The following is an 11553-nucleotide window of genomic DNA, read 5'->3' on the forward strand; positions in this document are numbered from 1 at the left end:
GGAAGACCCAGGACACACTGGAGGGACTATGTCTCTCAGCTGGCCTGGGAACGCCTTGGCATTCCCCCGGAGGAGCTGGAGGAAGTGTCTGGAGAAAGGGAAGTCTGGGCATCTTTGCTTAGACTGCTGCCCCCGCGACCCGGTTCCGGATAAGCAGAGGAAAATAGATGGATGGATGGAGCGTCTTCGTTTTTACAATCCCCTGATGTCCTTCGTGGGCCAGTTGTAGTAATCTGAACTCCAGGGTTGAAGGAATGACAATCCTAGTGCCTCGGAGGAGGAGGTCGTCATTCAGGGATATAGTGAGTTCATTGCTGATCTGCCTGTACTTTTTTTTTGAACGGTGGCATTCTGCGCACCATCCGTGATCTTGTGCCATATTAAGCCTGATATGTGTACCGACTTCTTGCAGGACTGGATCCTTGAGCGTTTCATGTTTTATCTCGGCAAGAGTCATTGCTTTTGGTGCAGCGTGACGAGCCAGAAAGTTGATGTACTCTTCCGCTCCTTCACTGCTCTAGTGGGTTCGATAGTCTGCCCTGGAAGAGGATGTTGGGACATGTTATCCGCTGGATTTTCTGCACCTTTTCTGTATATCACTCTGAAGTCGTATGGCTGGAGCTGCAGCCCTCATCTCTCTATCCTTGTTGGTGGTTTTGAACATGGGTTGTTCCAAATCACTTCTAATGCCTTGTGATCCGTGACCAGTGTAAAGGGGTTACGTACAGATATAGATGGAAATGTTCACAGCTCCAGACGATGGCTAGTGCTTCTCGCTCAGTTTGTGAACAGCGTTTTGCTTCTCCTTGTTCCTGTCAGTCTGGTACAGGATGTCTCCGAGACCCACTGGCCTGGCATCCACGACCAGTTCAGTGTCTTTGCCAGGATCAAAATATGACATGACTGTGTCACTGGTCAGACTGTCTTTGATAATTTTCAGTGCTTTGGCTTGCTGTGGGCCCCAGTGCCACGGTGAGTCTTTCTTAGTTAGCTCACGTGGTGGTGCAGAGATGGAAGCAAAGTCTCTTATAAAACGAGAACAATACGTAGCCATGCCTAGAAAGATTCTGACTTCCGTGGGACTCTGTGGATCACTGGCTTGCTGGATGCTGGCAACTTTCCTGGGGTCAGCTGATATACCATCGGCTGAGAAGACAAAACCGAAGAACTCAAGTCTGTGTTTGTTGAACTCGCATTTGTTGTGGTTAAGAGTGAGACCACAGTCTCTTAATCGCTGGAACACTTCCCTGAGTCTGTCGTCATGCTCTGCTTGTGTTCTGCCATAGATTATTATGTTATCACTGAGGTTTTTGACGCCTTTGATTCCTTGCAATGTCTGACAGATTGCGTTCTATTTCCATGTTGGCTTGGGCTAGCTGTGGTCGTGGTTTGAATGCCTTGAACATGGACTCACAGACGACGTTTACGGTGGCTCCTGAATCTATCAGCACAGAGATTTCAACATCGTTAAGTTTGATGTATGCCTGTGGCTGAGTGGCTTCCCTGCTGCTGGCTGCAAATACATAGGCGTCATCACTGCTGGAGGAGTTTGTGGTATCAGGTGCTGTGCTGCTTACAATGTACACCTTGTTGTGTGACTTTTGTTGTCTGCCGTCTTTCCTGGCTTCCACTTCGCTATCCGGTCCATGCCATTTTTTCTTAGACCAACACTGTCTGGCGAAGTGATTTCACTTACCACAGCTTTTGCCTCGTGCTGGACAGTCTCCTTTGTGAGGATACTTCCCTCCACAGTTTCTGCATTGATTGTTTGCCTTTACTGCTTTGGTACGATGATGTGTGGTTATTTTGGCACCTTTTCGGTGTACTGCATTCACTGATGCAATTGCTCCTTGCTCCATGCCTGCCGCTTGTTGTTCAGACAATTCCATTGTTCTCCCATGCTCTAAAAGTTCGTCTAGCATGCTATCTGGCTCCCTTAGAGCATGCTGGCGGAGCCTGGTGGATATGCAGCTCTGGATAATGTGTGCTTTGATTTCCTTACATTCGTAAATTCACAATTCTTTGCGAGCATTCGGAGTCTGGTGCAGTAGTTGTCTAAGTTTTCACCTGGCTGTTGCACTGCATTTCTGAAAACATACACTTGGTATAAGATGTTTTTCTTAGGCATGAAGTATGTGTGCAGCTTCTGTTTGGCATCCGCATATTTATCATCGTCTGCAGACATGGTATCGTATATGTCATGCACACGTTCACCTGTTAGGTGTAGTAACAGTGCTTTGAGTCTCTCATCTCCTGTGATGTTCATGGCAGTGGTGTAGTTCGCAAACCTGTTGACCCATTTGGTCCACCGTGGTCCTACGGGTCTGCTTCAGTGTCAAAGGCTAGTAGGGCCACTGTGTTGCTGAACGCCATGCTGTCGGGGTAGCTGCTGCGCTAACTGGTATTAGCATGTGGCTGCCACCTGCCCTCCTCTTCTTCTCGGAGCGTGTGGAGAACGGAGGTGTCTTGTTGTCTAGTCGCTGAATTCTCGTCGCCAATGTAATGTCTGTGTGTGTGTCAACAAACAGACTATGATGTCGTGTCAAAACGTTACTTTTCTTTTATTTTCTGTAACTCCGTCACGTTACAACAGGTTTAATGCACCACCATGAACCTGCGACTTCTCTTAACCCCTGCCGCAACCTCTTTTTGTGTCTGTTATAAACTGACAGTTATGCCATCGCGCACTGTGTGCGTCCACTTAAACTCATGTGAACATTACACCTTATATCTGGCACTATGGTAAAATATCATACTGGTAAATGCTGGTTTGGTTCTGTTTTAAGAGAGCTGAACCTCTGTAGACGTGTTACCTGGTTCAGTGACTGTGAGTTGCCCAGCCTTAGTTTTAGCAGACAGTTCTTCATGTTCATAAAATCCTGACAGGTGAACGAGCAAGAACCAGCACTCAAGGTGTCTGACTTCCCCGATGAACTCACTGCAAAGACAAGACATACATTTCATATTTTCTGAGCAGACATATTCAGCATGGCTGGCCATGCTGGAAATGAAACCCTAAGTCATGACAGTATTGGTGACACTTTGTAGAATTTAAGTGATACAAAGATAAGCCACACTTGGTCACAAATTCACTTCATTTCCAAGGTTTAAAACAATGCAGTTACTACAGAAGCATTAAAAAAGCATCATCCATCTCAAAATCAGCAGCATCATTACACATTAAAATAAACAAATAATCTTGACATTGCTCACATTTATAAAAATGCAAGGATATGGCAAGGACTGACTGCCAGCCCTCTCATGAATGGATTTTTATCTATTAATATCATTGTTTTCATACATCACAATCTGTAGGTGCCCTAACAAAACAATGAAATCAAGTACTAATGAACAATGCTCCTGATTTGGGTACAAAATTTTCATCCAAAGGCTGAGAAGCTCAACTGAAACACAGAAACTCACAGGTGTGTACAGGGATGCATGAACGTTGGTCCGGTGCAAGTATGTAGCCACTGCGACAGCGACACAGGAAGCTGCCCACTGTGTTTACACACTCATGGTCACACATGCTGCTTCCTGGATTCTCACACTCATCGACGTCTGTATATATGCATGTGTGTGTGAGTGTTTGTAAGAGAGAGAGGGGACAGGAAAAAAGAAGAAAATGTTATTTGACAAACCAAATAAAAAGCTAAGATTTAAGGTTAGTATGAACCCGCTATTAAAAAAATTTAAATGAAAGCCTGAGAGAAAGAGAGCAAAAATATGGTTTAAGATGCAATAAATGTCATCCTGGCATTAACTGATCAATGCTTTAAAAGGGACAATGCTTTACTGTACAAAAAATGAAGAGGGTGCTGTTTTCCCAGTTAAGGCAAATCCAGAAAAATCACTACCAACAGGTTGCTGCTATTTAACCCTTGTGTTCTGTTAAGGATCTTAAAGAAGTAAAAAGGAACTTATTTGATTGAAGAATCTCTTGTAATGTGAACATGGTTACTGGAAGGAATAAGGAACAGTGTTGTGATGAAATGAGTGGGAAATATTCCAGCCTTGTAATAGATGGAAATTAATAATATTTCACCGAGATAAGAAGACGATAAGAGGGGAGAATACTGACCCAGACAGTAGGGAGATATGTGATTGCGATGTCTTTCTCGGTCAAAGCGGTAGCCAGGGTAACATGTGCAGACAACTCGTCCAAAGTTATCAGTACACTGCTGCTCGCAGGGCAATGCAGCACACACATCTACACCTACACAGAGAGAGAAGGTGACTAGTGTGTGGACTGAGCATGTTATCCAGGATTGCTGTCTGAATATAATTGCAATCATCCATGAACACAACAGTCTTTATCACCACTGACCACCACCTTCTACTCATAAAGTTCAACATCCAGAACTAGGAAGTGACCAGTACAGCTTCTACTGCTGGTCAGTACTGTTCACCAGTGTTCCTGGACATGACTGTGTGAGTCCAGTTTTCACATAAACCACATTTTTATGTGGATGAACACAACAAAATGTGACAATTATTTGTGCCAGTTTCTTTTTCTGTTACCTTGTTAGTTTCAGTCACTGCAATAAGTTATCTGAAATGACTAATCCTTAAATATAATTACTCCAAACTAATAAAAGTTGACTAAAACAAGCAATTATCTGGACTTCTTTAAAGGTTTGCATCTCCAGAACTTTGCGGCTTGTTCTAATGTATAAACTGCTGTAAATGAGGAAACTACTACTGCATTTCACACTAGAAGCATATTGTAGCGTTGGGTGTGGAGAGAAACTTGTGGGGTCCAAGAAATGCCCCTCTAGGCAGGATGTATTTAGTCTGGGGTTGGCAAGGTTTTGTGTGTGTGGTCAGTGTGTCCCTGGTTCTGCTGCTGCTGTGCTATTGCCAGAGGGGGGAAATAAAAGAAGAAGAAGAAAAAAGGCAACTTCTGTCTCCGGCCCCTTCTTCATGCTAGCCTATGTTACAATATGAATCAGGTGTGCAAGTTCATGAACCAAACTCAGAATATAGTGTGGATGGTTTACCTACTTTCAGGTATGCACTGGCCCATCACAAACCTGAATCCTTCACAGCATTTCCTCCTGAAAAAAGGAAAGGAAGAAAAAAAAAGACTGGAATCAGATGTGTTTATTTCTACCACCATTTACACATCAGCAGGGCCATTTTGCGAAACATGCTTATTTACTCTTTTGTCAAGAGACAGATGGTAGGATTGAGCTCATGTCTGTACAGGAAACATGAAATGCCATCCATCCTAGATTGTTAAGATGAAAAAAAGTATATTTGCTCAACAGAATGACCAATTTTTTTTCCTGAAATTGATAGTGAATGTACAAAGTAGTACTTAAATTTTTGACTCTTTAAAAAAATTTTTTACAGTACTTTTGTGATTTAAGCTTATAACTGTTTGGTGTATGCAGCATTTTTGAAATAGAACTTTGTGCAATGAACACTGGGCAACAATTTCTTCTGGCACTGATTAATGGTGTTTGGCAGTGACTCTCGTCCAGCCATCCCACAACAATCCACCACATGTTACAGACATTACAGCTGAAAAACAGAGGAAATGGCTCAGAAACTGGACCAGCACAGCCATGCAACAAATATCACATAAACACGCTGTGTTTTCAATCCTTGTGGGGACTTTACATTGACTTACATTCATTTCCTGTAGACTTATCCTAACCTTAACCATAACCACTACTTGCCTAACCCTAACCCTGCCTCTAACACTTGACCTAATACATAACCTTAAACCATGTTGCCACCCAAAAATTCAGTGATTTCCTTGTGGGGACCAGAGGCTGGTCCCCACAAGGAAATTAAAACAACTTAAAACAACACTCATACTTACCTTATTATTCAGCAGCAATTAGAAATCATCCCATGCCTGGGACCTTTTCCTGATTGTCTACTGTTGCGGCTCCATCTACCTAGAAATGTATATCTAGCTAGATAGTTATATCTATTCTCTCCCTCTCTATATGTAAGTCTCTTATATATGTGATATATATATAGCTTATATAAATGTATTATATATAAGTATATCTTATCTATATATATATCATCTATATCTAACATTATTTAGGACTATGTAACTATTTTATCTATTTCTCTTTAACTTACTATCTATCTATCTATTGATCTATCTCTCTGTCTACAGTGATTCCCCACTAAATACACAATTTGCTACAACACTACAAACTCTCAAAGCAACTAACACAACTGCAACAAACCAACCTGCTCTGCAAAGAAAAATTCAAATGAACTCCACTAAATAGGGATAACCTGTTTCTGAACACACTCTATCCTGCAAAGTGATTCACATGACAAACTGAACCAATCAGCTGATTTGAATGATGTCTGATGCTGCTTCAGATGTCCCTCAAGTGATTCAAACATCACTAGTCACGTGACCAAAACACGCCTCGGCACAGTGGTTCGATACAATTACTTCATGAGTTATCGCGCATATGTCAGAGCCTCCGGTGTCAGAGGACCATCACTAGTCACTTGTTAGGTCAGTTGGTTTTTTGTTGAGGTATCAGACAGTTCAGTTTGCTGTATTTTGAGTTTCCTTATCTTTTGTTGACCTCTTTTTTTAGGGTCCAATTTATCTGATGTTAATGTTTGCATTTTTCCTTACTTTTGGGTTAAGCTGTGTCTTTTTGCCTTACTGCTTGACCCCTGACACATAGATTTTTAGTTTAAATCTCACAGCTTTGTGATTCTCTGTCTGAATCACTTCCAATTTAACCCTTGTGTTCTGTTAAGGATCATAAATGTGTCTCATCATATACAGACTTAATATTTTACCTCTTTTTTATTATGGTTCTACCTCTTGTACCAACACTGTAAAAAACACTGCCTTGAAGAACAGTACTGTGTGATTGCAGTCATTTATGTAGAATCAGTGCAAAAGACGCATACATATTCTGTAAACAATGGCCCATTTTGTGAGTAAAACACCCACATATTTCAGCCACATCTTTCATCAGTGTGCAATCATATGAGTCAGTATTAAAAGTATTTTCTTCAGGTTCAGGAAGTTTTGAATCTTATAACATGTCTGTGGGTGAGGATGATGAATTATGAAAGTCAACTAGTAAAATCATTGTTTTATGCTCAACTATTTATTAGGTGATTCATAAGGAAGTACAATAAAATAAAAAAGACAATGACAATGAAAAACAAATATTTAAGTCAAAATTATGAGATAAAGTCCAAATTTTGACTTACTAAAATCAATTATACAGTCAGGCAACTGGTTACAGCCATGGATAGGTAAGTAACTTAGTAAAATTTACAAATAGAAATAATTTTTTAGCAATATAATTATCAATTGATATGTATCAGAGGCACAGCATGTGAGCGGAGTGGCATGCAAGCAAGCAGGAAGTGGGAGCGGGGAGATTTTGGACTGATTGCAGGGCGTCGCTCTACATCCTGCTCCAATATGACTCAAGTACCACTCACACCACAAGCCTGAAGCATGCCCAAGCCTGGCCTAGATTACATTTCTCTATTTTTATTTAATTAGGCCCATTGACTCATTGAATTTTACATATGACTTTGTGTTATATTCCTTGTTTCATAGACCTAACTATAATTTGAAATATATCATTTATATTTGGAGAAAAAAGTAGTTGTGTCAGGTTTGCTTGGCTACACCTGCCTCTCTCGCCTCCCTCTCTTTGTTTTTCGGTTCCTGATTATGCCACATTTCACACCTGCTACACATTCCTTAATTAACACCAGCTGCATTCACTCAGTCCTTCAGAATACTTATACATAGCTCATTCCAAGTAAAAGAGTTAGGTTTTTTGTTTAAGGAATCATATTACGAGGGTTAAACTATCATGGGAATGTTTCCTTTAATTGGAATGACATTACTGGGAAACTGACCTGCTTTGGCGGAGGTTTGTGCTCTCTGAGTCTGAGTGCTGTCTGGTTATTTTAAAGTTTATATTGAAAATCTGTTCTTTTTTTTTCTTCCTGTGCCATATAGTTTACTATAGCCTGTGTTCTGATGTTGCTCTATATATAGCTCTGACTTATTTATGTATCATTCCCTTTGTGTATTTTTGTGTTTGTATTTATTTCTTCATTCATGCTTTTCCTAGTATTTCCATTAAGATTTGTTCTGCTGATATAGTTTGCTCCCCCTGTGCTGCACATGCCCTCTCACAATAGTAATGCAGTTGTAAAATTAACAGACGACACTGACATAATTGGACTCATTAAAAACAAGGATGAAACTGCTTAAAGAAATTATTTGGTGGTAGTCCTAGATGTTAACATACTGTAACAAAAACAAAAGAACTGAAGCAACAAACTGCTTCACTACTAATAAACAAGTCTGTGGAGAGAATGTATTCTATTAAGTATCTGGGTATTCACATTTCAGACGAGGCTACATGGAGGATAAATATAACAGCTACTATCAAAACAATCATATGAATGACTGTACTTTTGTCAGTTCCTCAGGAAAGTACACATATCTGAACAGTTGTTGGTGTCTTTCTATAGAAGTGTGATGAAAAGTGAACTCGCATATGCCTTTTGTGTTTAGTTTGGTTTGGCACTGTCAAGAGGGATTGTTAAGGCAGTTCAAAAAGTCATCGCCACACAGCTTCCTATTCTGGAATCCATCTATAACACTCGGTGTATCAACAGGGCACTTAAGATTTTAAGGGACCCTTCCCAACCTGGACATCACTTATTTACGCTCTTACCCTCTGGGAGGCACTATAGATAGATAAGAAACAGAACAAAAACCTCCTTTTACTCTAGTGTCATGGTGCAACTTAAATTTCCTTGTATGTTATACAATGACAATAAAGCTTCATTCATTCACTCATTTACATGCAATTGAATGTAATTAAATGTATTTTAAAAATAAGAATAAAAAGAATAGGTGCAATCTAGTAATGCTGTATCCAGTTCTGTCTTAATACTTCCATAGTCTACTGACTGCGCTGTGCTGTCCAACTGGGAAGAACCAAACAGCCTGAACAGTCTATGTGTATCCATTCAACTTACTGCTGATCAGAATATAAACTTGCAAACCATGACAGTATTATTAATATAACAAACAAACGTAACAACCTCTCATGTGGCGCCCCTCCAGGCATTTGCCACTTTCTCTCACCAGTCAGCCAATTTGTGGCTGACCCAACAACTACCTGCCCAGTGAAGGGTGCAGTCAGATCATGGATGAGACAACAGTCTGCTGTCAAATTCAGCAGGGAGCCCCTGGAAGAAACACAGACAGGATCCAGAGGCAGGCCTGGGCCTGGATCACTTTACACTGAGGATTCTATACTTTAGCAAGGGATATCCTTTTGGGGGAAGGGGGAGTATATAGGGGGTAATGCTCAATGATATAACTCCCCATCCTGCATTACTGCAATTTATCTGTGCATTCACAGGCAGGAATGTGCTATAAAGAAAGGACATTAATTATAGCACCTTGACACTACTCCGCCTCTACACCACACACACACACACACACACACACACACACCTCCCCAGTCCCCAGCCTAAACCGGGGTCCTGAGAGCAGAGCACAGTGTGGATGAGGCTTTCCGTAAACAGTGCTGCAGTCACCCTGCATTTTGAGTCCCATTCGGATTAGTGAGTGTTGTTCTCCCTCTTTGTTGACAAGAGTTCTAAATGAGAGGTAATGAGAGGTTTCATCATTTGGTCTCTTTTGCTTTCTTGCCCTTGGAAATGAATCCCATCATGTGTATACTGCCTTTAACTGTGAATCTGTGCGGTGACCTGGAGCGGATTTTAAGATGATGAGGGAGGAAATGAGCAAGAAATGAGGGAGGACTTTGACAGGGGGAAGAAGAGGAGGATTAAAAGCAAGCAAGCAAAACTTTATTTATATAGCACCTTTCTAAACCAAGGTTACAAAGTGCTTCACAATTAAAGAAAACAAAATAAGCAATAAAAGCATAAAGTCAGATTAATATAAGAAAACAAAACAAATCATAACACATAGTAAACTCAGGAAATACAAACAAAACAAAAGCCCTACGTGCAGTCAATATAGAACACCTTGCCTGAATAAGTATGTTTTAAGGCAAGAATGGAAGATCACAAGATCAGGAATCGACTGGATGTCATGGGGAAGGCTATTTCACAATTTGGGAACCGCCACCATAAATGCCCATTCACTAGCATATTTGAGTTTAGATCTGGACACAACCAACAGCAAATGATTAGAAGATCTAAGAGATCTCATCGGTGTGTAAGATGTAAGAACTCAGAGATACAGTATATGAAAGTGCTCGACAATGCAGTGCTTTAGCATGTAATAAATTTTGAATATAATCCTAAAATGAATGGGCAGCCAATGTAAGGAAGTCAGAACGAGGGTTATATGTTCCAGTTAAAAGACAGGGATGAAGGCTGTTGTAAGCTTATGTAGTGCAACCTCTTGGGAGACAGGAAGTGGAGGTCAATGGCCTCTTGACACCAGGAGAGGAGACTAGCCATGTGTGTGTACATCTTGTCATTTTGATGGATGATTCTTTCTAATGTCACTTTTATACAGTACATGTTGCAATTACAGCATGTTGTATTCATCAACCATGCTGCAATTGATTAATTTGCTAGTTGGCTGATGGTGTTGTGAATAAGGGCATAACGATGGGTAATGCTGAAACACATTAGCATGATAAACATGATGAACAACAAAACTGCAGTGTAATACATTTCTGGTGCCACATTCATTTTTTCACATATTCTTCTGGGAGTAAGTTTAGTTTTTTCTGAAGTGTTGAGCTTCTACTTATTCATTCATTCATTCATTTTCAGCTGTTGCTCTTGAAAGTACAGTAGGTATATCTTTTAACATCAATTTCATAATACAGCCAAGACATGCAGAAAATACTTGTGACAACTTGTTGGAAGATTAAAAATGTTTTAAAAATTTTTCAATTTTAAGATGTCCTAAACTCCAACACTCAAAAAAGGCTTGTCCACACACTTGAAATAAAACCAGGCTTCTATGTCAGCTTCCTCATAACGGTGAGAAGGTACTGACCACAGCCATATGTAAGACTCTTTAGGTGTTAGTGTATAATTGTCTGTGTGTGTGTGTGTGTGTGTGTGTGTGTATTCTTTTTAACTTGTGTGATTATACATATCTGAAGGTGTTAGTGTGGTGAGCATAAGTACCTCCTTTCTGTTTATTTGCCCTACTAGCCCACTTCCAGGACCCAAGCCTCAGGGGGAAACATCAGAACTCTGGCCTAACAGAGGAAGCTTTGACTGGAAGGACAGGGGGTCTGAACCACTTCCACCAGAATACAGGCTGACCTGAACTCCACCTCCTTCATCCCATCCTGAGTGCTGAGGTTTTTGGACATGCAACATTACTTAAAGGAGCTGGATGAACACAATTAATGTTTTGAGATATGCAACATTTTCCTTATGGGAAACACTTATTCACATTCTTGTGAAAGTTAATTGAGAAAATATTCATACCAGTCTCATGTCTGTACACTTCTGCCTGGTTCAGACAACATTTTTGTCTGATAAATCAAATCAAATCAAATTTTATTT

General features: G+C 40.5%; 1 protein-coding gene across 1 annotated transcript in view; it reads right to left on the minus strand.

The window, feature by feature from the left end:
- Nucleotides 1-11553, minus strand: part of LOC109969930 (collagen and calcium-binding EGF domain-containing protein 1-like) — a 51094-nt gene that overhangs the window by 7854 nt on the left and 31687 nt on the right. The window contains exons 3-6 of the mRNA XM_020617157.1: nucleotides 5005-5057; nucleotides 4082-4216; nucleotides 3424-3561; nucleotides 2814-2938 (exon numbers count right to left, since the gene is read on the minus strand). Coding sequence (XP_020472813.1) covers nucleotides 2814-2938; nucleotides 3424-3561; nucleotides 4082-4216; nucleotides 5005-5057 — 451 coding nt within the window. The remainder of the gene's footprint in view (nucleotides 1-2813; nucleotides 2939-3423; nucleotides 3562-4081; nucleotides 4217-5004; nucleotides 5058-11553) is intronic.

The sequence above is a fragment of the Monopterus albus genome, unplaced genomic scaffold, assembly GCF_001952655.1.
Source record: "Monopterus albus unplaced genomic scaffold, M_albus_1.0 scaffold186.1, whole genome shotgun sequence".
NCBI classification, from domain to species: Eukaryota; Metazoa; Chordata; class Actinopteri; order Synbranchiformes; family Synbranchidae; genus Monopterus; species Monopterus albus.